We start from the raw sequence: 27,327 nt of genomic DNA on the forward strand, positions 1-27,327 counted from the left end.
TGAAAGTCTAGTTAATTAGCTTGAGCAGAAAGTTGAAGAGTAAAACACAGAATAAGGAGGCTATCTGACTTCCTTAAACTCTTGTTATCGCCCCTTACGGATCATTTCAAAGAAACTCCTCAGTTCGCTCAACAACTGCTTTGGGTCACTTGATAAGTTTCCTGCGATCTATAACTATGCTGCTCCAAGCTGGAAGCAATTTGGGTTTTATATTCACATGAATAAATGTGATGGATGATACATAATTTGAGTTTTTCTGGGATATCAAACAATAAAAGCTCCCCAGAAACTTGACTGATTGTGTCTATAAGGTGCCTTATCGATAGCAAGTTTTCTACCTGAGAATTGCGTGTGTTCACACTGAAAGGCATGAAGTGCAGTTGCCAGCCTTGGCAGTATGTTTTTTCTTATGTGTTTAATTCAAAATGTGTCTTGCCAACTTGTATGCAGCTTCTCTAGAGCAGAAATGCATCTATTTCCCCTTCCCAAACTAGTGGATATTATTAGATGGAATTAGATAGAAAACTGCATATTCTTTTGTTGTTTATCTTTTCCCCCTTTTTTGTGTCTTTTGTTTGTTTTTTTGTGTTTTAAGATTCTTGATGAATTCAAAAAGGATTCCTCTGTGTTCATTCTTGGGTGAGACTCTTCATTTGTATTATTTTTCCACGTTTCCATATGGTTGTAGTGCTGCAGGATTGTTTTTTAATTACATCACTGTTTTTTTTTGTTCTGATGCTTTAGTAAGTGAAAAGAAATAATACTTTTTTTTTGCCTTCAGAAGGGTGAATTTATCATGGAAATAAGTCCTGAATATAATTTGATAAATGTTTTTTACCTTCTGACTACCAAAATGGCATGGACTTGAACAAGCAAATTTGCCTATCCTCTGATTTTACTAAGAGCTGAACAGAACTGTTGAAGGACAGTTTGACGGAGAAATTTTAACTTCAGTCTGGAGAGTGGTGTGGTGCACAGGCTTTGCCTAGACTTGAGCAGAATGCTGATAGTAACAGTTTCTGCATCTTTCACTTGGTGGACTTGAGATAGATATGTACAGCATGAAAAGGGAGGTCACAGGCATTGCTAACATTTTGACAGTGAATTAAACCAGTTTATCTTGGTTTTGAATATTACACTAAACGATTAAGGAAGTTACTTTAAAAGTTTGCTCTGAGTGTATAGTGTATTTCCTTAGCCCTTGGTCATGTCATATGAATTAAACTTTGTGAGACTGCTTAAAAGCACAGATTTATCAAGGATGGGTAGGTTATAAATACCTTATTGGTACCAGACCATGCAGCATTTGTGTCCTACAAAAGAGAAGGCAGTTGTGTCACTTTTTCTTGGTGCAGCTGCATCTTGCCTCCTTTTTCGGGAGGTTTTGATCTATCACAGTGGATCATCTGAGTAATACATGGAAGTTGTTGTTTGTGGAAGTGTGGCTCTATGCTAATTTAGAAGAACAGTGTCTCCGTATGCCTCAACTAAGCTTAACAACACCCCTGTCAAGTGAATGCTGCTCATTTGTTACAAAGCAATGAGCAGAGATTTGCTACTTCTCCCAGTGAATCACTATCAAAAATATATCAGGAATCTAGGAGGCTTTATTTAAAGGCTTAAAATACAGTAATTAGATAGTACACTATTACAAGCCTAATCTAAATTCCATTGAAGTTATAAAAAGTTTCTTGGTGGTGGCAGCACATTTATACTGTAAATCCAAGATACAAATCCATGTTATTTTCTGCTATAACATCTGATGACGCTTGCTCTGTTAATTCTTTAGCTTCACTTTCCCTTTCTTTTTTTTTTAAGAAATACTGACCGTCCAGATGCTTCAGCAGTTCATCTCCATGACTTTCAGAGATTCCTGCTACATGAGCAACAGGTGGGAAGGTTGCAGAAATTTTGAGTTATTTTTTTTGAGATTGTCTCACAGAGTTCTATGCTCATTAAAAATAAAGATGGTGTGTCATAGAGTATGATTGATGTCAGCTGTGATACTAGGCCTTGGAAAGATTTCTCCTTATTTGTTGCCATTGAAATTCACAAGAACTATTATTTTTCATCTATGTAAAGATTCTGAAGGTGCACCAGAGGATGAGAGTGTGGACAAAGTAAATAAGGTTTTAACAGGTCTCCATTTAGTCATGTAGCTAAACAGACAGGGTTAGAAATAAACACTGGATGTATGTCAAAGCCTGGCCTAGTTACAGCTGTTACAGCTAGGTACATCTGGGGTAATGCCTTAGCCATGGCCCCATTTTAGCAGCTCTTACATAAAAAGTTGAGCTGCCTGCCTGCATTTGCGTCAAAGGTAATTTTCTATTGAATGGAGCCACTTCGATGTCCCATACCAGCAAGCAGATAAGAGTGGAGGCAAGGATTGGAACCATGTCTTCATAGTCTCCTATAATGTTATTTAGCACAGACACCATGGGAAAAAATTGTGCGATGTTTGCTAGGTGCTGCTAAGCTCCAGGTTGCAAATATGATTGAAAAGTGAGACCTACACTTCCTGTATAAGCTTGCTACTTTCTTTTTCTCCCTATTTCACTGTGTTACAAGGACGTTCAGATTGCACTTAGAAATGAGAGAGATTATAATTAAGGCATATCCTTCAAGGAGGCCAGCTTTTTTCTGTGTGTGTGCATGCATATGTGTACGTATGTAGTATGTATCTCGTGGGCCTCCAATCTATATAAAGGTACTTAGATGGAGATCTTCTTTTTCGCCCTTAGACATCATAGAGGAAAGTCTTAAGATATGTGGGTACAATAAAATATATTGGCAGTAAACTAGCCAGGTGAGAGAGAAGTAAATCACATCTATAGGTGTCTCTGTTCCTTATTTGATTTTATATAACATAACACTACTTCTAAAGCTTTTTCTCTACTGTCTTATTATTTTCTGAAGGAATCTTGGGCACAAGATCTCAGTAAAGTCCGAGAACGAATGACAAAGTTTATTGATGACACTATGAGAGAAACTGCTGAACCCTTCCTCTTTGTTGATGAGGTAAGATAATGATACTTTCTAATAGTTCCTCATGGACTTTTTTTTGCTTTCACTGCTAATTCCTAGTTTGTTAATTGGATGGTAGGTCCTCTAGGCTTCTCTTGCTACATTGCTGGGTTTCTTTTAGTCTTGTATGGTAAAAACATTTAAATTCAGCCTCTCTCTTTGTATTGTAGTTCCTCACTTACCTTTTTGCAAAAGAAAACAGTATTTGGGATGAGAAATATGATTCAATAGATGCGCAGGACATGAATAATCCTTTGTCCCATTACTGGATTTCTTCCTCTCATAACACGTAAGTTACCAAAAGTCCCATTGTCTATCCCTGTTCAAACAGACCTAGCATGTGTTAGGAGAAAGTAATACTTCTAAATTATGCCAGAAATATACTGCGTGGATGTGTGAAACCTTCCTGAAGTGTGATGTAAATGTGGCAACTAGAGTTTGTGGGACTCCTTTTTCCCCTTCTCTTAAGGTCTTAGAGGGTTTGAGATACAACTGAGCTCAGCTGCCAGAAGCCCCAAACCCTGAATCCTGTTACAAAAGTAGAAAGAAGTCTTGAGTTGAAACTGTTCCAGCCTCTCTGCTTTCAGAAATTAAAGTTATTGAAGGACCTTCCATTTTTTTCCAAGCACCAACAGCCTCGTTAAGCTGTTAGTTAATCAGCATTAATTGTACCTGAACATTAGAATGCCGTAAGGACCTCACTTGTCCTGTGGGAAAATCCCGTACTGTTAGTGTGATCTGAAGGGCAGTGGATTTGTTGCCTTGGGAAAGGAGGCAGTGATGTGCACTATTGATAGATTCTGACAGTTTACAGTGTCACAAAGTGGAAAAGATTCGGTCCTGAGCAGGAAAGGAGTACAGAGATCTTAAATTAGCACATCTACGGATCAGGACTTTGCTATTCATGGTCTTTGCCTGGTTGACAAGGATTAGAGCAGACAGAGGTGCCTGATGTAGAGGAAGAGTGGAGTTTGCTATCCATGCTCTTCTTTGTTATTTTGAGTTTATTTTACAGCCAGAACTTTGAAGGCCTGGGGACTGTATTTTTGTTGTTACTGTTTTTAGAATTTTATACTTAGTAACTTAGCCGCTGATTTCTCTAGTTTGTGTCTAAGGTATCCAGCCCTTTTCCTTGACAATCTGTGGTATGCAAGCTCTTTAGCCCAAGTACAAACCTATGTGATGATGAGTTTGAACTGCCTTCGGGTGAAGGGGATTTACTCATCTGGTGTTGTAATGAAAAGAAAGAAGGTGTAAAGAGAGGGAGGAGAGATGAAGAAATAAAATACTGCAGGGAATGAAATAAAGTGGGTATGGATATAGCTTATAAGTATATTTTGAAGTATAGGGTGTGGTATCACTCTTAATAGCCTCTAACATCCCTCCAACGTGATTATGCCTCAGCATGATGAGGTTTAGGTATGTTTCAAAGCTTATGATTTACTCTCCAGAAATGTGTCAGTCAGAGTTGGTTGATGTTTAAATTGAGCCTTTAACCTCCTATAATTTGGTCCATTCAAAAATCTGGTAGCAACAGGTTCAGCAGAGTCCAGTTCTTCCATCGCAAGTTAAAAAAAAAAAAAAAAAATCAACATACCTTCTCCATGACAGGAGGAAAAAATGTCATCCAGTGAGTGAGTGGGAAATGGTTGAAATTGACTGCCTGTCTTTTACAATTTCCTTTTACTCCTTAGATATCTGACAGGAGACCAGCTTCGAAGTGAATCCTCCACAGAAGCTTACATCAGGTGCCTTAGAATGGGATGTCGATGTATTGAGTGTGAGTAAAGAGTTTGTGGAGTGGTTTGTAACATGCTGTCCATATAAGTAGAGTTTCTCCTGTTTACCAAGAAAGAAAAAAGAACTGAAATCAAGAACTAGTTTGTTTTCTGAAGTTGAAGTTAGTCATATAAAAAACACTGATTCCCTAAATTGTTTTTCCTATGCCTCACTATTGCCCCGTTCACTTGCTCTGATTCTTGTTCCCTTGGAATTTTAAGAAAGTCTTTCTAAATCTCATCTCACTGTACACCAAAAATTCAATCTTGGATTTACTATATGAAAGCATAGGATTTAAACTGGATTTACTTGTGTAGATAGTTTATTTGCCTTCATTGTAATACAGACAAGCCTAAGGCACAGAGATTTTTGTAATTTGCTGCCATTTGTCATCCTGCTTAACTTGCTTGTAAATCAGTTGGTGTCTTTGTGTGTTTGTTTTCCACTGACTGTGTATGCGTTTTTAACCCTGTACTTGTGTCCTTATTGAAATGTTTGACTGCAATTTCATGTTATTTCACAAGTTACTTCATAAAACTAGTTGCTACTGCCTGTTCAATTTGGCTAATGCAAAATGTATCTCAAATTAGAGTTTCAGGGTTAAAATCAACAAAAGAGATAAGCTGGCAACTTGCCACTTGCTGGAGAATATTTATCCTGGAAAATTATTGTAAACTAATAGACTGACAGTATAGCTGCCTGAATTCCTTATTTCCAGATTCCCACATGATAATGCTTTGGGAAAATTTTATATTGTATTTTATTTGTATTGCTCTTACTTAAGTGAACTTAATTTCCTCTGTGAGAGATATAAATTCATCTAATAGAATATTTTATTAGAACATTAAAGTCTATGACTCAGTATGTGGAATACTGAAGATTTGGATGTATTCTTTCTACTAGAGTTATTTAAGTAACTGCTTGGTCTCTTCCTTTTTCCACTGCTTGTCTTTCCTAGTGGATTGCTGGGATGGTCCTGATGGGAAACCCATCATTTACCACGGGTGGACACGGACAACAAAGATCAAATTTGATGACGTAGTACAGGCAATCAAAGATCATGCCTTTGTTGCATCTGAGTAAGCTTTGATTTATTTTCCTTAAGCTTGTTTTCATATGCTTAGACCTTCCTGAACTTATTTTCTCTGTAATTTAGAGCAAAAAGTATTGCCGAATGTGGGTCTCTAATAGATTCTGTTTTGAGGAAAAGTCCCATTACATAACAGTTTGCTGCTAAGGAAGATAGTGAGTACCCTAAGGTGGTTCCCATCTCCTTGCTTGGGTCTTCTTTTATTAAATTGAAGTATGAAACTTCCAATGCTGAATAGTATATCTTAAATTTTTTTTTTAAATAATAAAATACTACAAGTCACAAGCAATACGTCAATCAGGTGATGTTCATATTGTAGGGGGGGTCTTAGCTGAGAAGACGTAGAATTCATAGCATGCCTCCTGAACTGATAACATGCGTTTAAATCTGCATCTCTGCTCTGCCCTTCTGTAACTTGTGCTGAGATGTCCTTAACATGAAAAATATTGCCCAAAAATTGGGAAAGGGCTGTCAGTGTCCTGTTTTTCCACTTTACCAGCTGGACGTAGAGAAGCATTATTTTCTTATGTGGGACAGTGTTTGCACAGGCATATTGTGTTAATGACAACCATAGTACATGTTGCATTATGGTTTCGGACCATCAGTACCGTGAATGCATTAAGGGACAGGCTACCAGAATTAATATCGAAGTATTTCCTGGATATGCAGGGACAAAATTAGAAAAGCCAAAGCTCACCTGTAGATGAAATTGCTGAGGGATGTGAAGGACAGCAAGAAAGACTTTTACAGGTACAATTGCAACAAAAGGAAGATTAAGAAAAATGTGAGCCTGCTGCTGGATTGGACAGGAGACTTAGTGACTGGAGAAGGCTGAAGTGCTCAATGCTTTCTTTGCCTTAGTTTTCAATATTGGGGCTGGAGCACATGATATTCAAGGGGAAGCTTGCAGAACTAAATTTGTTTAGCTTCAAGAAGAGGTTAATGAGGGAGTCTGGTTGCTATCTTCCACTACCTAGTGGATGATTATAGAGAAGATGGAGCCAGACTCTTCTCAGCGTGCATGTCAAGGAAAACAGACACAATTTTGAGGAGAGGAGAAACAAATTTTCATGTAATGGTACTTTAATACTGAAACTGTGCCCAAAGAGCTTGGAAAGAATCTTGTCCTTGCAGATACTCAAATCTTGGCTGGACAAAGCTCTGAGCAACCTGATCTAACCTAGGAATTGGTACTTCCCAAAGAAGCCCCAATGGCCTTGGACTAGATAGTCTCCAGAGGTTCCTTCTGACCTTAACGATTCAATGATTGCACATCTGTTATTATCTGTTGTGTGTCTATCTCTATTCCTTTTGTCTTCCTGTTTGCTTTAAATATTTTCTTTGTTCTGGGGAGTGAGGGAAGGTGCTGTTTTCCTTGCCTTGCCAGTTGTAGCAAAAAGAAATTGTCTTCATTGTCTTTGTTTTCTCCATCAAAGATACCCAGTCATTCTGTCAATTGAAGAGCACTGTAGTGTGGAGCAGCAGCGACACATGGCCAAAGTGTTCAAGGAGGTATTTGGGGATCAGCTTTTAATGAAGCCTATTGAAGCCAGTGCAGATCAGCTACCATCACCAACCCAGCTGAAAGAAAAAATCATCATTAAGGTAGGCTTGCTTTGTGTGCTGGTTGATAAAATAGGAAAACAAGAGCAGGAGTCAGAAATACTACTTCTCGCTTCACAGCTTAGCTGTTAGTTTCTGTTGAGAGACAAGAAACCCCATGCTTGAAGTGTGTGCTAGTAACATTTTGCAATATTGTATGGAGTTCTGTAAAACTACATATTAAAGTGCTTGCTATTGGTTTTCTCTGCAATAAGTGTTGCTAGTTCAAGTGCCAGATCGAATGTCAGCTTTTTTTCTAAAGGTCTTCCAGCTCCTGAAATGTCACTGCTAAATTTCAACAAGGATTCACTGCTGCAGATGCTCATCATAGACTTCTTGCACAATGTGGCCTGCTTAAAAATGATAAAAGTATGTTCTTGAATAGAAAGTTAGATTAGTTTTATTAGCTTTTTTTCCAAAGAGTGCCTCTTATTCAAGTGAAACCCAAAGCACTTGCAGACTGCACACTTACCAGGATTGCTTGCAAACTTCAAAAATCGATGGGTGTGATTTAAATGTGCAATTTAGCGAGCCACTTGTGAAACACAGAGGTGCTCCTATTAGAAGGCAGTCACTGTTAGAGTGTCTTACCTTCTGGGCAATACAGATGCATTACTCAGTACTGTTTTGCAACAACATGAGGCAGATAACCAAAAGATGACTTCTCAGATTGAAACTGCAGTAGACCTTTTCGAAAGGCAAAATTAGATGGAGAATCTGAGGGCTGCTCATGATCTCTTTGGTAAAATAATAATTACTTTTGCCCATGCTTCAGTTTTCCAGCTCTTGTAATAGTACTGCATCCTATGTATTAAACCTCTGAACAGAAGAAAAATAAGGGTAGATAGATAAAAGCATACAGCTCTTGAATGTAAGACTGGAAATAATAGCACCCCACTATAAGGTGCAAAAGTTCTGTGCTTAGGTTTTTGGTGTGGTTTTTTTTTCCTCCAAACTGTCTGTTGTTACCTTGCAGAGCATAGAGAGGAGTTGCATAGGCATGTGGATAATAACATGACAGATCTGATTTAAAGGGAATTACAAACTACTATGAGTCTGCATAAGAGAACGTCCATATCACATTGTCCTGTCTAAAAGAGCATTAAAGAATCTTTAAATAGATCAGCACCTGCCAGTGAGCTAGTTGTGTTATTTGGCTTTTGTTTGGAAAATGTTGTCAGTAAACAGTCAGAGGCAACTCCTACTTTAGGGGCCTGCAGGATTTTTCAGATAAGCCTGTCAAATTGAAATCTACCTACAGTAGGCTATGCAGAACTGAATGTAGTTGAGAACTACTAGATATGAGATGATTAATCCCATCATTAACTGCAGTTAAGTAGTTGATGTTACCCTTAGCCCCTTGAGCCACTGTTTTTTGTGAGCACTCTCAAGAAAGTAGAACTTAATCCCCTCTTTTCATAAAAGATTTCCCTTCTTCTCATTTTTCTTGTAGAAGAGTGAATTCCCTATTCATTTCAATTCCTTATCTTTTTGTTTTGTTTTGGTTTTTGTTCCTTATGTCCTGCTCTTTGCAGAGAGATTCTTGTTTTATCCTTATTTCTTGCTATGTGTCACTTCATGTTTTCTGTCCTCTAAAGAATGTTGAGCTCTTACAAACTAGTTGTTTCTTCATTGCTTGAATGGTACCTCTACTAAGTTTTTAACCTTTATTATGAGATTTACGTTTTAAAGAAAGAAATTCCAGCCCTGTTGCATAAAGTCTTGTGGAACAGCTGTTGTTATGGTAATGACAGAAGAAGGCTGTGCAATGAAGGAAAATACTTCCAGTAATACTGAGTATGCTGAAATATTATGACCGATTTTATATATGATTCTATGTAAGTGTATGAATGTGGTGTGATGGTTTTTTTGTTTGTTTTTAAGCACAAAAAACTGGGGCCAAAGGGAGACATTGATGTGAACTTGGAAGACAAGAAAGAAGAAAAAAAGCAACAAGGAGAACTTTACATGTGGGACACAATAGAACAGGTATCATTTATGTGACATTTGCTACAGTTTGTTACTAGGTTGTGTAATACTGGAAATTTACACGGATTTTCTCAATATTTGTGTAAGTAATATTGCCAGTTGAACAGATGTGAGTGAGGGGAAGAAGGTATTTTGTTTATTGTTACACCTTGTTTTGAAATTGTGGTCAGTGAGTTTCCCTCTGTCTTGTTAATGGTTTTAATATCTCTCAACTTTCAGAAATGGACTCGGCATTACTGTGCTATTGCTGATGAAAAGCTTTCATTCAGCGATGATATAGAACAGAATGCTGATGAAGATTCATCAAAGGTGATGGCTATGTTTTGTTGTTTAAGCATGTTCTTTTTATTCTCTCAGATTATTTCAGTGTCTACAGATGCGTATTTTTTATGCCAGTGTTGAAATTATAGAGGATCTGTGTCAGATAACAAGTGTATCTGGAGATAAAAAATTTTAAAAAGGGTCTTTGCCAAGGTACTCCAATTAACCCTATTTTTAATAAAATAACTTCTTCCCTTGGTTAATTGAGGACTTGCAAAGAGGAGTACAAAGACAATGAATCATAATTTTGGTACTTAAATGCTAATGCTGATGCGAGCACTGACAATCAAAATCTTTATATGCCTTTGGCTAAGTATTATTGCTATTCTCAAACTAGACAGTATGATGAACTAAGATTTGTTGTGTCCGTAATACAGCACACCTCTTACCCAGTGCCTGTTGTTCATTTCACATTTGCAAAGTGTTTGTCACAGGTGAGCATGCATTACTTGGCAAAGCAGAAACATGAGGCTCAGTAAGGGTTGCAATAGCAGTGACGTTCAGCATGGTTTCTTGTTCTGATCTTTCGGGTTTCTGTGCACGCTCTTTCGTTGCTAACATGTATGTGCATGGTTCAGAGATCTCTCTGCACATGCAGAACATTTTACCCATTCAGCTAGATGTTAATGTTAGTAAAATAATGTGTAGGGAAGAACATAGATGAACCCTGGAAAAAGCTGATTAGAAATGCTATGAATTAGCAGTAGGGTGTTTTACCTTGAAAATATAAATCGGTGTTTGCATTGCTGCATTCTTTCACTTTCTGTTGATTACATATTTGAATAAGGCTGAAGTTGATCACTGCTCCAAAGAAATGGCTTGACTGAGGAGGAGAGTCAAGGGTGACTATAACGGTGATTGGCTTGTTTGTGGAAGGATGGTTCAGGGCTAGGAAGAGCTGAAATCCTGAAATATTATATTGTTATATCAATAACAAGTACTTTGTTTCAAAATCATAAAATTAGAAATGCACTGTAAAAATTCTTTTTTTCTGGTCTAGGAGGTGAAACGTACTGAACTGCACTTAAAAGAGAAATGGTTCCATGGGAAAATGAAAGAGGGGAGAACAACTGCTGAGAAACTGCTCCAGGAATATTGTGCTGAAATGGGTGGCAAGGATGGGACATTCCTAGTTAGGGAAAGTGAGGCTTTCCCTAATGATTGCACCTTGTCATTCTGGTATGATGATTGTCATAAAAATTTTATGTGGGTTTTGTTTGTTTTATGGCATTCCACAAAAATGTGTGTATTTTTCAAGTATGCATTTATAACTGAGAGGAAATAAGAATAAGGATAATTACTCGAATGTTATTGATGGGATTGTGAAAGACTACTTTCTAAATTAAACTTCAGTGTAGCATAGTGCATTTTGGCAGAGTAGGCTTCATTTGAAGTGTTACAGTTGTCAAGAGAGGACTGACTGGTTTGATTCCTCCCTTCACCACCCCAATTTTTCTAGTGCTCTGGCAGAATATAGGATTTGTTATTTCCTCAATGGGCCAAAATTTGATCTTTTAATTTAGGGATAAATTACTGGTATCTACACTGAAAAGGTAGTGTGTACCTTTATTAGCAGAGATTGATCTTCTCAATGAAAGGATTTTCTAGAGGGAAAATAAAGAATTTTCGGGGCGGCTGTTTGGTTTTTTGGTAGTCTATTTTTTTTTTTTTTCCTTCTGGTTGGGACATTATGAGGAATAGTGTATTAGATAGATTTCTGACCCAGAGAGCTGTCAGAGCAAATTTTGCAAGGAGTAAGTGTGTGCCAGATTTTAAACCATTGTGGGTTGAAAATTATTATTTTCGGACCTGTAATCTTACTTGTCAGGATTTTTGTTGCTGTTCTTAATTTGTTTTTTTACGAGATGTTACGGAATTCTTGCCTCTTCACAAGCTCACCAAGTAGTTGACCAGGAACGGGTGAGGAAATGCTTCAAAAAAAGAAAACCTATTATAAAACCTTTCTTTTCCTTATGCCCCTCTTCAATTCCTCAGGAGGTCAGGTAGAGTCCAGCACTGCCGGATCCGTTCTTCAAGTGATGGGGACACTGTGAAATACTACCTGACAGACAACCTTACTTTTGATAGCATCTATGATCTCATTCAACACTACAAGGAGGCCCACTTGCGATGTGCTGAATTTGAGCTGCGTCTGACTGATGCTGTGCCTAATCCCAGCCCTCATGAGACTAAAGAGTACGTACAGCAGAAGGCAAGCACCAGGGTTGTTATGTCAGTGTCCTTTGCATTGTTTTAGATGGTCTTGGATTTTTGCAGAGAAAATTCCCTGGATTCAGGAGCGCACCTGAGTGTTGCTTGTCTGCGGATGTCATAGGAATAGGCTTCCCTGAAAGATGCTGAGTTACATCACTGACTTTGTGAGAACCTGGTGCAACAGAGAGCAGTCACTGGGAAAGCAATTTACTAGCAGCAACTAGGAAAATCAGTGAGAACTGTAATGCTGTGGAAGTATGCCAATTCCTTCTTTCTCTGCTCAGTGTTTTACAACACCCAGTGGGTTGGATTAGATATTTAGGAGTTGGCTGTGGTCTGGCAACTAAGTGGTCATGGTCTGTGCCACCTGGAAACTCTATTTCTGGGGCAGTGAGCCCAAACAGTTACGTTTTTCCTAATCCTGCCCTCCACCTCACCCCCGTCAGAGTTGGTTAGGCTGGCTTTGCCCCATGCTGATAGGAAGTAGTGTAGCTTAGTGTTTATTTCCAGCTGCTGTTTGCCTGATGTAGATCCTGGGCAGACCGTGCTCTTGTTTGCTGGCAGAACACTGTAATCGCTGCCCTTTGTCCTGTTTTCTTTGCAGTGAGAAAAAGTAAATCTCCTTTGCATGTGAAATATTCATCTGTGACTTCAAACTTTTTTTTCATGCCTCCCCCCGGGATATGGGAGTCACTGACCACCCGTAGATAACTTTGGAAGCCAGTGAGAGGGGACGATAGAGTTTAAGGGCTAGGCTTTCCTGCCTTTCTGTATAAGGTGGAGATGTACTGCCAGTATAAGTGGCCAGAGCTTCGCTGAAGGCACATTAGATCCAAGATAGGTCCATCCCTACCGTGAAAGATAAAATCAAGCTCTGAATGAAAGAATTCAAATGCCTGGTGTTTTTCTTTTGTCTGTGTTTGGGCTTTTCCTTAAATCTACTCTGTCAAAACTGAGTAAGTACTGAAAACTGAATGGCAGCCTAAAAGCAGGATTCAGTGCCTTTGTTTCAGGAAGAAATGCAGATTTATGTTTTATGATTTCAGACAGACAAGGTGTTCTGATATATTCTTGATCCTTTCATCCAAAATAAGCTGCTGTGTTACAATGTTTTGTGATAGGCTGCTGTCATAGGTGGCGAGATGGGGAAAATCTAATGCATAATTTTTCTTGTAATGTTTGAAACCCTATTGTTAATAATGCTGCCTGTTATTCTTACTGAATGACATTTGACAAGCTTTGTAATCCTTTGTCCATTTCGATTTTTAACTGTTGTAGTTGGTACTATAGCAACTTGAGTCGGGGAGAGGCAGAAGACATGCTGATGCGAATTCCTCGAGATGGAGCCTTTCTGATTAGAAAGAGAGATGAGCCTGATTCGTTTGCCATGACTTTCAGGTAAGAAGAGACAGATGTGATTACATTACCTAGTAGCCCAACAACATTCTGTTTTTTCTTATTTAAAAAATACCGTGGTCTTTTTAGAGTCATGAAATTCTTGCTTTCAAACTTCGAGTAATTAGCATGGTTGATTTGTGCAGCAGGTCCATGTATGAGGATGTGTACCAGAGTTAATTTGTGACTAGAATAAACCTCTGTGGTTTTATAAAGAATACTTGGGCACCGACTGTCCCTTTCTTCCTGGACAGAACTGTGCATGGCCCTTCTTCACTTCCTTGACACTCCTTAATACAGGGTGTTATTTTAAGTTTTCTTTGGTGCTGGTTCAGCAGTGATTCTACATCCTTATCGCCTGGAAATCCTGCCCTGTCATATAACTGACCAAAATGAAATGTCAAAATGAAATCGTCAGCTTTTCTTGCCAGGGAAAATATTTTTGAAACTGTGGTTCTTGCAACAACATTATTAAAATGTATAGAATTGTGGTGTTCTCCATTGTGCCTTCAAATCAAATTGCGTTTCTCTGAAAATGCGTGTTTCTGCAACATATAAAATTGCTTTGGAAAAACAAATACTTGTTTTCCTCTTATTTACCTGCCTTACTGCGTATTGAAGATGTCCAGAATTCCCCAGTCCCCTGTGTACTTTGGTTTGAAGCTTTCTGCTGTTACCAAGATGGATATTGAAGTAACTTGAGCTGCAGCATCTCATAAAACCATTTCACAGTGGGGAAAACAAGAAGTACTAAAACTTCAGCAGCTTGGAAAGAATGCAGGGGTCTTCTGTGGGTGGGGTGGTTGTCAGTGGATGGTTTTACTGTTATCAATGCAAGCACAAACCTTGTGTTCAAGCACAAGAGATTTTTTTTTTTTTCTTTCAAAATTGATTCTTGTAGTTATCAAAATGATTATAGGGAAGAGACAGCTACTTATTTTGAGGAGAGCGTGTCTATTGCTTAGGGACAGCGGCAGATCAGCAGCAGCGGATTCCAGAGAGACTCTCAGTCTGATCAGAGACATTTGTGTTAGTATGAAGATGACAGAATATCTGTAGGGGAAAAAAATAGGGAAACATAATCTAAGCAAAACCATGGATTTGTCTCAAGGCCTTGTACGTTGTAGAAAAGTGAGAATGTCTTTTCGTGAATTTAATCAGGCAACTGGAATTCAATTTGAATAAAAGAGGCTTTGGAAGAGGGAGAAATTATTTCACATGATTAATATGCACAAAGCAGTTTTGGTCCAGTTTACAGCACTGGTGCTCTCACTGCAAGTACCAATACCTTTTACAGCACCTGCACTTGTTTCACAGAGCGGAGGGGAAGGTGAAGCACTTCCGAATTCAGCAAGAAGGTCGCCATTTTGTGCTTGGAACCTCGGCCTATTTTGAGAGTTTAGTGGAGTTGGTAACGTACTATGAGAAGCATCCGCTGTACAGGAAAATGAAATTGCGTTACCCAGTGACTGAGGAGCTGCTGGAGCGCTACAGCACGGTAAGTGATGGTCTTTGTACGAGTTGCTGTAGTTGCTGTAGCAGACGGAGTCCCAAATCTAGACCTTGGGGTGCTGGGTTTGATTCTGGCTGTGGTAGATGACCTTTGGGGGAGGTTAAGCAGGTGGTTTTCTTATCTTTGAAATTGAGATGGTTGTACTGACTTCTCTCACAAAGGTTTTGAGCTATGTGAAGGAAGGAGCTTCATCTTTGATTACAGGTCAACTCTTGCCTTCTCAAGATTTGATTAGAAAAGCTGCTCTGTGAAGTAGGGGACTGTTGCTCTGCTAAACGAGTTTTTGATAATAGCGTCGCCTGCAGTTGGCCCTCTCTTCTGTTGCTGGAGTGGGCAGAGATCTTAAAATGATCATGCAGATGCCAATTCTTGAGCATTTCAGAAAAAATGAAATAGTCTGCTGTGCCTCTTGCTCTGGTCGGGCAGTGGCATTTGCTTCACCGCACTGGAACCATCTCAGGGATGGTGTCCAACTGCCTTCTGTGGTAAAAAGTGAGATGTACCTCTGAATGCTCACTCCTTGAGACAAGCATGAGGAAATATCCCCAAGAGATACTTGTCTCTGTCCATCGACTAAACTAGGAGCCTGGATAATTAGCTTAGGGTAGAGGCCTACTTTCTGGATGGACGTGTTTCATGACGAGAGAGCTTTGCCGAGTTAACTGGCTTTTGAAAAGCCTGAGATGCTGACTTCTGTTTTCAAATATATGTCTGTTAGAAGCTGCAGGAAAAACAGGTCTGGCATATTTGAGGAAATCAAAGTCTGTGTGTTTTGTTTCTTCTGGGGAGACTAAAAGGGACTGAAAAGATTTTAGACTTCATGATTTTTTATAATGTTGCCTATAGCTAAGGTTCTGGATCCTAGGACTGGGTCCAAATGGGAACACCAGGAGAGAATAAAACGAAAAATACGACTGTGTATATTGTTTTAGAATGTTTATCTAATAGTGAAACCAATACTGGAACTAAAGTACTGTTACACAGAAATCGTAAGTGTTGGTATTGTCTTCCCTGGTTGCACATAGACGGATACTCACAATCTCAAAGCTATTTGACTGATTAAGAGATACCTTTGTGAGGTATTGCTGTTTTCATTGTGTTTTACTGTTCATTAAACTGAGGCATAGGTTAAATAACAAACTCATGTTCAGCTATCTTCAACTATAGAAATGAGCATAACAGATGTCTGGCTTCCTCCTCTTCTGTTTGCCTGTGTATTGTCAGAAAGGTGGTTTCAGCAATGAATGTTCTATTAACATTAAGTACTTTTATAATTTTTGATTCCTGTAACAACCTTTTTTTTTTTTCCTTCTTCCTGTTTTTAGGAAAAAGATATTAACTCTCTGTATGATGTCAAGATGTATGTGGAACCCAGTGAAATCACCCCTACAGTGGTATGCTTAAGGAGAGATATTCACACTTACTGTAGACTTCTGAAAATTATGAGACTTGTTTTGCTGATTTCCTGTTAGCAGTAATGAAAAGGATAATTGAAAGTGTTAGGCTGCTTGATTTATGGGGAACTGGACAGCAGAAATTTAAAGGGTGTGACTTTTTTCTAGCCTGTCTTCAAAATTTGTACCCACACGTTTTCTTGTGTGCAAATCCTGTATTGATTCATCCATACTTGTAATTTGGGCACTTCTTGCTAGTGAGTCTGTGGAGGTGATTTGGTTTGGCATGCATGCTTATGCAGGTATGCCCCCAAATTAGATAACCTATGAGAAGATTCATTTTGAGAAGGCCAAATCTTCATGGAAAGAAAGTACAACATGTAAACCCTAAGTATGTGTGTCTGTGTGTTTATAAGCACTGTTATTTGTCTGTGCACAAAATTCATAGAATCATTAAGGTTGGAAATGACCTCTAAGATCATCGAGTCCAACCATCAACCCAACACCACCATGCCCACTAAACCATGTCCCTAAGCGCCTCATCTACACGTCTTTTAAATACTTCCAGGGATGGTGACTCAACCACTTCCCTGGGCAGCCTGTTCCAAGGCTTGACCACTCTTTCAGTAAAGGAATTTTTCCTAATGTCCAATCTAAACCTCCCTTGGTGCAGAGAGAAGAGACCAACACCCACCTCGCTACAACCTCCTTTCAGGTAGTTGTAGAGCACGATGAGGTCTCCCCTGAACCTCCTCTTCTCCAGGCTAAACAACCCCAGTTCCCTCAGTTGCTCCTCATAAGACTTGTGCTCCAAATTATCGCAGCTCCATTAGCAAACATGGCCTGCATGCACAAATAGACGCAGAGTTTATTTATGTGCTTTCTATACAAAAATGATGTCTTTGGTTTATTAATGAATTATTAAAGTTTGTCTTCTTTTAAGATACATACAATGTTATAAAAAGAAGTGGCACAGCAAACATCTACTTATCTCTAATTCTTGTTAGGGCCTGCTTTTGTACATTCTCATACAAGTTCACCTGCTTGTAAATTTTGTGGCTGTAATTCTTTTTAGTCTTTTTGGCCAATGAATTTGCATTGCTGCTGAAGAATATGGGTAGTAGTAAATTCAAGATAAAGAAATTGCTTGGCCTGCTAAAACTGGATGTCTTCCTAAAGGAAATGTGACCAGCAGGGTAGCTGATGCGGTTTTGAAGTGGAGGCTTTGTAGGCATCTAAGCCTACAAACTCCAACTGTGTATGAATACATGTAATGAAGATAGAGGATTGTGTGTGGTTTTTTTTTCTTTTTTTTTTTCCCCCTACATTAATTATGTTGCAGCACCCATAAAAGAAAGATTCTTTTTTTCTTTTTTTCAAGCTGATACTTGAAGAATAGCAGTTAAGTAGCATCATTTGCTTCCACCGATAGATGTCACTCTGGAACTTTAGTATTATGTTTCTAAGCTTCATAACAGAAAAAAAGGATCCAATCCCCCCTCTTTTTTTTTTTTTTTCTTTTAAGATTGCATTATTGATTATTTTATGACCTGTCCCCCTAGATGACCCCTTTGCTCTGTTTCTCTTAAAGCCTCAGAGAACAGTGAAAGCCTTGTACGACTACAGAGCCAAAAGAAGTGATGAATTGAGCTTCTCTCGAGGAGCTTTAATTCATAATGTCACAAAGGAAACTGGAGGCTGGTAAGGGCAAAGATTCCTCATTGGAGAACTTCTGGTGACTTACTAGATGGAGGAAAAAATTGAGCTTTGGGTAGTAGTTTTTAAAAACTTTGCCTATTGTCTGATTGCTGCTTATTAACTGTGGCCTTATAAATCTTAATGCTAGTGTATTTAAAAAAAAAACCCAAACTCCCTCAACCTCAAGTCTCCTGTCATGTCTTTTCCATTTTTCTATCCTACAGCAATAACCTCAGCCTGCAGAACCTCCATAGCCCAGTGTATCCAGTATTTTTCCTTTACTCCATTCATCCTTCCCGAACATTTGTGTGTTCTAGGAAGTCACGCATCTATTACCATTGTTGTCATTGCTCTGTTTCTTTCCTTGCTCTGCTAAGTACTTCTCAGAAATCAAACCCACCTTTTTTTGGTTATCTGTACAGTCTCCTTTTATAAGAGGTTTTCTTTCTTAGCTGGCTTGTAAATTGCTTGGATAGCTTGGGAATCTAATGTTTCCCTGTAGTTTCTGCAGGGTAATCAACCACGTAATAGTATTTTTAGTACTGGAGGGGGATAAAGCCTCTTAAGTCATTAATTGCAGTTTACAGTAACTGTAATCCCTCTGAAATCATCTGTTACTACAGTTAATGATCACTTTGTTAGAGCTTTTAGCTACTTCATCACTTACATTTTCGTGATAGCCAGCTAGACAAGCCAGTATGGGGTATTAATGACCAATTATCGCTTTGTTAATGGCCTGTTGAAACTCTTAACTATTTTTTTCCCTATATATACTTTTCTTTTTAAATTCAGGTGGAAGGGGGATTATGGAGAAAAAGTCCAACACTATTTTCCATCTAATTATGTTGAAGACCTGTCATCTGATAACTCTGCTGAGCTTGAAAGCCAGGTGAGGGTTAAGGTTTGTCTGCTACGTTTCCCTAGAAGTTGCTACCTACTGGAAGTGGAAGTCTGGTTTATAGAATTATGACTTTGCATGCTGTGTTTGAGAGAACACAGAATAGAGAAATTCTTCTCTGTTCTCTGCTGCTGAATGTTTTGTCAAGACATCCTTCATAGAAAACTGCTTAAGGAGATAGCTGATTTGTGGGGTTTTAGGAGATTATAATGATTTCCTGCTAATGAAAATCATACCAGTTTAGATTTTTCAGATAGTTTGGCTAAACAGTAATGTGCCTGAAACTTTTAACTAGTTTGCCTGTATAATTACTGCCTTAATATTTGCAGAAAACTATGTGTCCAAACACATCTTACTAGCCATTTCACGCTCCATTATTAAGTTTTTATGCATAACTGACCCTATACCGTTTGTCAAAAGTGTCTAAAAATCTAGTCCAGAGTTTTGGACAAAGATTTCTTCAACAAAAGAAACCAAAACTCCATAGTATGCAGCTTTGACATTTTTGAGTTTTAAAAATAAAACGTTGAATTCTTTTGTTGTTCTGAAGCACTTCCAATGATTTGCCAGGAGTCTTTGGAGGAAGACACATGTATTAGACTTCCCTGGTCATTGCAGCTTTAAGCAGAGTTGAAAAATGAGCAGTTGCGTCAGGACAGAAGCTGCACTCCTCATTTTGACTGCTCTCACTATAGAGATTCTCATGTGTTTCTCAAAATGAGAAATTGATATGGAAACAGGCTTTTAAACATTATAATGAGCATGCTTACAGTGAAACTAAGGTTACATTTAATGTGCGTGTTTATTTTTTGTTAATGTCCTGTGCATATTCACTCAAGAGAAGATTTAGGGTCGGATTTAACTCATGTTTTTCAGATTATCGAGGACAATCCATTAGGTTCTCTGTGTCGTGGCATACTGGTACTCAATATGTACAACGTTGGTATGTATTTTCTGATGCTTACACTTGGACTCTTGAGCTTTCTGTGTTGAGGTGACTCTTTTATGTTTAGCAGGAAAGATTTAAAAAAAAAAACAACCTACCAAACAAAAAAAACCCCCAAAACCCCAAGCCAAAACACCTACTTGTATTAATATAGCTAATACAATTAATGTGATGAAACTTTATGATACTAACTGTTGCAATAAATCAACAATGACAGCTTAGAAGAAGAACTATTGGATTTTAGTATAAATTTCTTGCTACTGTGTTGTCTAACAGTGAAAATGCCACAAGGGAAACACAAAAATCCTTTTGTCTTCATTCTGGAACCTAAGAATCCAGAAGATCCGTGTGTTGAGTTTGCAACTGATAAAGTAGAAGAACTCTTTGAATGGTACCAAAGTATCCGTGAAATCACTTGGAAAACTACAGAAGAGGTATTGATAAAAATCTGTCTGTTGTTTTTTATAGTGTACTGCTATAAATTTACAATAGGATTTATCTTTAGCTACCATACACTGCTAAACGTGGCTAACACCTGGTCCTTCACTCTCTTGCATATTGCAGTTTGTCTGTTCATTTTATTGATGCTGTGAATCTTGTTCCCAAAACGCTTTTGGGAATGCTACGTAAATTAGCATTTTATGTAAATTTATGTTAACAGGAGTTTTTCAGCAGAGTACTGTCTTGTGTTGCACCCTACATCTCAGTGGAGAAGTGTGCTTAGTAGTACAAAGTAGATACTATTACCATTTTACATCTGGTTACACTGGTTCAATCCTAGTGTTAAGCAGAAGAAACTTAGATACCAGACTCTTCTGTTCAGAGTTGTGAATCCACTAGTGAGTATATGTGAAATCTGAGCCTCCTTTGCCTAAACTCTTCTTAATCCTGTTTCCTAACTCTGCTTTTCAGTGAATGCAGTGGCACTGATAGGGAATTGTTTGGCTAATACTTTATTTATTTGTAACTAATAGGCACATTCTGGATTTACCAGATCTTCAATAGTAGTATTTCCAAATCCTTGCCTAAAGATTAAAGGATTCTGCCTAAGGTTAGCTTCTAAGTCCTTCCACTTAAAGACATTCTTCAGGACTTGCTTTTCCTGTTCTGATTATTAATTTATCTCCCTGTCATCTTTTCCAGTATTTAAGAAATCTTTGACATGACCAAAAAGCCCTTACAATGACTATACTTAAGTATACTTTTTCCTTTGTTGCTTTTATTCACTTTTTTTTGTTAAGTGGGTGATACGAATGATGGAAGATGTGTTTCAGTGTCAGGTTGGCTCATGCTGTTTATCTGTCATCTGGAGTGGTAACGCTCTGAGCGTCATCATAATCCTATTTATAGCAGGCAAGTTGGTGTCTCAAGCAGAGGACTGCAAATTCAGCAAGGGAAGAAGCAACAGAACTGTTGACCTATTGTTGGGGGAGGAGAGATACGGTTCTTATGCCAGGCTTTCATTTAGAAATAAAAATGAGAAAAAGAGAAACACGACCTAGAAGTATCTCTAAATGGAATGTTTTTTATGGTACATCAATGGCTCTTCAGGAGCTTGGCAGCTTTTTTTCCGTCTGTACAGTTAGAGAAGTATTAAACAGTCTGTGTTCAAAGATGCTTTAAAACTCATTTCTGTCAATCAGGAGGCTTTTCTCACAGTGTGGCCTCTAGAAAGTTCACATGATAGACTGCTGCGTGGGGAGGGAAAAAGGATGAGGAAAGGCCCTTTTTGCCAGTACAGTTAACAGGCTGAATTTCGGGGAAGGAAAAAGCATAGTGAGTCAACACTGTGCTACAATACAGTACAGGTGTTTTATGAGTTTATTTTTGGGCTGTGTCCATTGTAAGCAAAAAGTACAACTAAGCTTCACGTATCTTGTCATCTGTGTTTAATACTGACACTTGCCATGCTCCTAGGAATGGTTGTTCATTGCTAGCTCTCCTGCTTGGTTATCACTAGAGGGTTATGTCTAAAGATGAGCTCATGGCATCTAGAAGTGGTCCTTTGCTATTTGGAGCTCTGATTACTGTTGAGTGATGTCTGGGAAACTGGTGGATCACTAAGTACAATGAGGTTTGTACAGCTTTTTCCCAAGGTTATTTCCAAGTCTAAATGCCGTATTCCTCTTTGCTTTTCTTAGCCTTCAATGTATAATCTCTGGTTCAGTGAAACATTCTGGAAACCCATGGCTCCCTAGCTCTGATTTTCATTCCTCTTCAGTTTGTCGTGTTGAGGGAATTCTTTTGGAAGACTTACTAATTGCTGCTGCTTCATAACCTCTTGTACCAAAGCTAATCGCTGTTCAATATGGGACTCTTCTAATATGTTTTATCCTGTAATTCCTTCTTATGTCTGAAAAGCCTCCAGCCCAAATGTCTCCACTCAGGACAAGTCTTGCCGATTTCAGTAGTTCCCAATCTCTGGTTGCAGCGACTGTTGCTCAGCTTCCACAGAGCAGGTGCTTGCAAACATGGAAGTAGGTAGTGGGTTTATTACTGATGATGACAACAAGATTGCACATGATTTTCCATACATAACATTATTGGCTTTGTGCGCAAATAGAAAACTACAGGAATGATGCTCATAGGGTTTGAATTTAGCTGTTTGGGAATCACTAACAAGACTTAAGTCCTGCTCAGGGTTGTAAATAAGTAGACAGACGCTCACTACCCTTTGCATTTTTTCTGCATGCATTTGCATTTATATGAGATATAGAGTTAAGAATGTAACTAAAATTGAGTAGAGCCACATTAAAAGAAAAAAAAAATTGTTGCCAGGATTCTAAGTAGGACTGATCAGGGAAGCTTAACAAAAATGCTTAACAAAAAAAAAAAAACCCACAAACAAAACAAACAACACAACAACCCCCCCAAAAAATGGACCCCCAACTAAAACCCCAAATCACTTGGTTAGCCTGTTCTCTAAATTGGGTCTTAAGAGTACATTATGTCTATGCAAGTGTCTAAAGTATCAGATAGGAATCTGGGCAACAAAGAATGCATCAACTTTGTCTTTTCATTAGAGTATACCTTGGAGTTACTGTACCATAATACTCCGTGTATCTGTAATCTAAAACTTTCTTACGTTTTACAGGAGAACAGGAGGAAATACTGGGAAAAGAATCAATTGATTGCTATTGAATTATCTGATCTGGTAATCTACTGCAAGCCAACAAGCAAAACCAAGGACAATTTAGGTATTTCCTTTAATATTACACCTGAATTTTACTCTTTCTACTATCTTTACAAATGTTAGTTGAAATTTTAGAACTGAAGATAAAATCTATCCTTTCTCTACTGGAAAACAAAGTTCTGCCTCACCCATGCAGTTTTCAGTGGCACTTTGAAATTGTACGCTAGGGAACTTGATGCTATTCAACTGTCACAAAAAACCTGTCACAAATTCCTAACTAGCTAACTAGAGACACCCTCTCGTAGGTGTCTTTTATGGGGAAGCTCACTAGTTATGTGTCAATTGACTTTTTTGAGATTAAAAACTCTGGCTGAACACTTGTGATTTGTTTGTAAAAACCTTCAAAATGGATTTGCTCTGCATTATATAGTTTTACTGTAAGAACCTGTTCACCGTTTATGTAAGCTATTGGAATGGTATATGGTTTCATAATATAAACGAGAACTGGGGTCTGTGTAAGTGCGGATGTGGAATCTGACGCTGAAATATGTATTTCTTATTCCAGTTTTTTGTCATTGCTACTGGAGAAGCCAGCAAATGTGCCCTTTTTCTTTAAGTTTCTTTGCAAACGTTTTTAATAAGCTGTCAGTGTGGTTAAGACATTATAATTATAGTCATTGTTTGAGGCATTGGCTTACCGTGGCTCACCCTTTCTTCTCCCCATTTAAACCCAGGAAAAGATGTGTCATTTAAATATGTGTTATAGTGGTCAGAAGTACATTATTAGCAATAATGAGATGAGAACATGACTATAGACTCTTATCTGCCCTGCTGCAAAGCATGTGGCAAGCAGGCAATTTTAACTTTCAGACTTGATGCTCAACCAATTTGCCATGTCTGCATGAAAACTGTGCCAATTATTGCATTAAAGGACAAAGCAAAACCAAGTAAAACAAAGTGTTAGTAGAAATGCAGAATAAATGTCGACTTCTTTCTTCCTTTAGTAACCACTCTTTTTCCTCCCTACCCTGTGTAGAAAATCCTGATTTCAAAGAAATCCGTTCTTTTGTGGAAACCAAGGCGGAGAGCATTGTTAAGCAAAAGCCAGTTGAGTTATTGAAATACAACCTGAAGGGGCTGACACGTGTCTACCCTAAAGGACAGAGGGTCGACTCATCCAACTACGACCCATTTCGCCTCTGGCTTTGTGGCTCCCAGATGGTGGCTCTTAACTTCCAAACTCCAGGTAATATTCTCTTTAAAAAAGGATCTAATCCACCTTCCATTTCACCACAAACGAGCCCCTTTCTGGCCCCTCTGCCATTCTAGTCACTGTGGCTGTCCTATTTATTTGTACTTCCCAGCAAGAAGGGATGTGCAAGAACTAAAGTTTGGTTTTGAATGTGTGGATCGCCTGTTAGAGCTGGTCCCCAAAATCAGTCTCCAAAAGCTCTGTCTCTGAGCCTAACTAGCCACAAACTCTAAAAGGTTTATTTCACCTTGATCTCTTTGCGATAAGCAAGTAGAGATATTTACAGTAAGTTTCAGGTGGATTAACGGTTGTTCAGCCACAGGGAAGGCTGTACTCCTGTACTTTCTGGTAACAGCCAGCTAGCTTATGACACATTGATAGGAAACTAATTGTGAATGGAGATGGGTTTATCGGGATTAAAATTGGTGAGAAATGGCCTGTCAGGATCAGTTACTGAAAGGGACTAAGTCTTCCAACTTACCTTTCCATCTCTTTCTGATAAAGTGGTGACCAGAAAGAATTACAGAAAGGAGCCATTAGTCTGGTACTTCCTTAGCTTTATTCAAATGGGGATCTTCTATTATGACTGTTTAACTCTCTCTCTAGATAAATACATGCAATTGAACCATGCCTTGTTTTCACTTAATGGACGCACTGGCTACGTTCTGCAGCCAGAAAGCATGCGAAATGAAGAATATGACCCAATGCCAAATGACTCGAAGAGGAAATTGCAGATGATTATGACAGTGAGGGTAAATCTCTTTTGTAAATTATGTTTTTTATAAGTCATAAATATCTATAAAACTAAAAATAAAGCTATTACGTTTCAGCGCAAGATTTGACAGATTGTCAAAATACTGTTTTTAAAATGTCAATGTGTTTGAGAATAAAACTAATTCCACTGGTTCCTGAAAAGAAATCTGTCTTTATCGTGCTAATGAAGCACATGCTATAGGACTGAAAACACAATCCTGGGATAATTTTATATAATTGCTAATAAAAATTCTAAATGAACTAACTTGCATTTCCAATCTAATGACTTCTCAATAGAAGGGTCCTATTGGAGATTGGTTAGCAGCAGACTAACTAGTTCAGAGATTTCCAGTGTGGAAGAAAGATACTTATAATGAAATGTAGAAACTAAGCAGAAGAAATAATAAGCTGATCCCCCTCCCTTCATCATATTTAGTACACTGTGACTTAATCAGAGTGTCATTCTCATTTTTCATGGAGAGATAGGTTTATTATTTGAAAATTATGCCATGTCGTCTTCTGGTGCCAAACAAGAATTGAACTTGTTTCTGTTCTCAGTTGCTATACAGTAAGAGATGGCCTTTAAAAATATGTTTTCTGGGAAAGAAGAAACACATTAACTGCTTTTCACTAGTTTAGAGAAGAGGTAAACAGGGGCTGTGAATGTAAAGCGGGGATGTCTTAAAATAGATATGTAATAAAGACTGAGGAAAGATAACAAAACTTATGTTACAGGCCTGGTCTGGAACTGCATACTGTGTGTAATGAATGTCAGCTACAGTATCTTACAATGAAAATCATTGGGTTACCCAAACAATGGAAGATACTATTATTGGTGGCACAGATAGTGTGTTTAATACATGCAAACATATTCAAGAGAGGAAGTGTGTATTTTTACATGTTCTTCTGGATTTTTTTTTCCTCCTCTACTTCTGTAGGCTACCTTCTGTACAGAAATAATGGTGCCAAGTTTCCTTTGGAGGTGGTTATAATTTACAGTTGCTTTTGCAGGTTTTAGGTGCTCGTCATCTCCCTAAGCCTGGTAGAAGCATTGCTTGTCCCTTTGTAGAGGTAGAAATTTGTGGGGCTGAATATGATAACAACAAATTCAAGACAACAGTTGTGAGTGAGTATCTACAGTTTTCTGTGTTGTGGGGATACGGTTATACTTCCAGTGCGCTTAAATAAAGTTAGTAGAGGATGACCATGAATTTATTTGTCTGTAATTGGCCAGCAACCTATATAGGGAGGAATAAGTTAACTGTTGCTCTGGATTGATGAGTCATAGAATATTATTCTCTTGCTTGCCTCAGGGCCAGTTAAACTTCAGGGCCAGAGAAACTTCAACGTATATGAAATTTAGGAAAAAAAAGTACTGTTGCAGTTTGGGGAAAAAAAAAAGTCGCAATTCTGTTATGTTTTTGCCTATGCATAAGTTTGTGTATTTGCATATTTTAAAAAATTTCTGTCTTGAAAGTGTCTCTAACAGTGCTAGTCAGTTCCCAAAAGTCTGGCCCAAATGGGGAGTTACTATTGTGAGATCCAGACTGTGTTTATTTAAACTCAGGTTCTAAGACTGGTATCCCCTTGGAGACAGCATGGGTATTTAGGGCTGTAAAGTAGTATAACTTGCAACGCAATAGAAGTTTGATCAAAGCTCACTCCTGGTGAGTTCTGGATAAGGGATATGCGTTTGTGTTTGTGTGCATCTGTGTTTGTGTGTACACGAGCTTCATTTAAGTGCACTGAAATGGGGCAATGTCTCAGCCACTTAATATTTCACCATTTAATATTTCTGGATGCAGCAGTGTTCCTCTAGTAGACAAGAGGTTTTGGTTCTAATTATCCAAAGCACTGATAGCAGTGGAAAATAAACACAGAATCAGAAGCAGAATGTGCATTGCGGCTCTTCAGTGCTTCAGAGAAGAAGATTATGACTTTTAACTTTTTGTGGGAAGTGACCAAGACTTTAGAGAGCAAAATTCCTGGCTGTCACACATACCAAATTACTCGGTGTTCTATAAATGACTGTAAGAATTGGGCCATTGTACATTGGTCTTCCCAGTGCTTTTCATGCTTTTACTCTGATACGGAGCATGAGGCTCGTGAATATGAGCAATGAATTAGATTTTTTTTTACAAATACATGTCCAAGGAGGTTTTATATGTTTAAATACAAATAATAGCTTTCTTCATGGATTTCCATCCCTGCCAAGTTTCCTCCTATCTCCCCCCACAAATAAACAAATACAAACCCTCTGAAGCAAGGTTACAACAGGAGACAGATGGTAAATAGGATTTTTGGGCCTTTGTATCCCCAGAAA

The 27,327-nt window shown here is 38.3% G+C and overlaps 1 protein-coding gene across 1 annotated transcript in view; it reads left to right on the top strand.

Moving 5' to 3' along the window:
• PLCG2 (phospholipase C gamma 2) overlaps positions 1-27,327 on the top strand; it is a 64,693-nt gene that overhangs the window by 32,024 nt on the left and 5,342 nt on the right. Inside the window, exons 8-29 of the mRNA XM_075161488.1 lie at positions 596-639; positions 1,819-1,891; positions 2,920-3,021; positions 3,198-3,316; positions 4,722-4,807; positions 5,765-5,885; positions 7,333-7,501; positions 9,383-9,487; positions 9,707-9,796; positions 10,809-10,987; positions 11,804-12,004; positions 13,301-13,420; positions 14,735-14,915; positions 16,256-16,324; positions 17,916-18,025; positions 18,815-18,911; positions 19,797-19,863; positions 20,143-20,300; positions 22,961-23,063; positions 24,036-24,245; positions 24,858-25,003; positions 26,016-26,130. Of these exons, the coding sequence (XP_075017589.1) occupies positions 596-639; positions 1,819-1,891; positions 2,920-3,021; positions 3,198-3,316; positions 4,722-4,807; positions 5,765-5,885; positions 7,333-7,501; positions 9,383-9,487; positions 9,707-9,796; positions 10,809-10,987; positions 11,804-12,004; positions 13,301-13,420; positions 14,735-14,915; positions 16,256-16,324; positions 17,916-18,025; positions 18,815-18,911; positions 19,797-19,863; positions 20,143-20,300; positions 22,961-23,063; positions 24,036-24,245; positions 24,858-25,003; positions 26,016-26,130 (2,665 nt within the window). The remainder of the gene's footprint in view (positions 1-595; positions 640-1,818; positions 1,892-2,919; positions 3,022-3,197; positions 3,317-4,721; positions 4,808-5,764; positions 5,886-7,332; positions 7,502-9,382; positions 9,488-9,706; positions 9,797-10,808; positions 10,988-11,803; positions 12,005-13,300; positions 13,421-14,734; positions 14,916-16,255; positions 16,325-17,915; positions 18,026-18,814; positions 18,912-19,796; positions 19,864-20,142; positions 20,301-22,960; positions 23,064-24,035; positions 24,246-24,857; positions 25,004-26,015; positions 26,131-27,327) is intronic.

Source organism: Calonectris borealis, chromosome 12, assembly GCF_964195595.1.
Source record: "Calonectris borealis chromosome 12, bCalBor7.hap1.2, whole genome shotgun sequence".
NCBI lineage: Eukaryota > Metazoa > Chordata > Aves > Procellariiformes > Procellariidae > Calonectris > Calonectris borealis.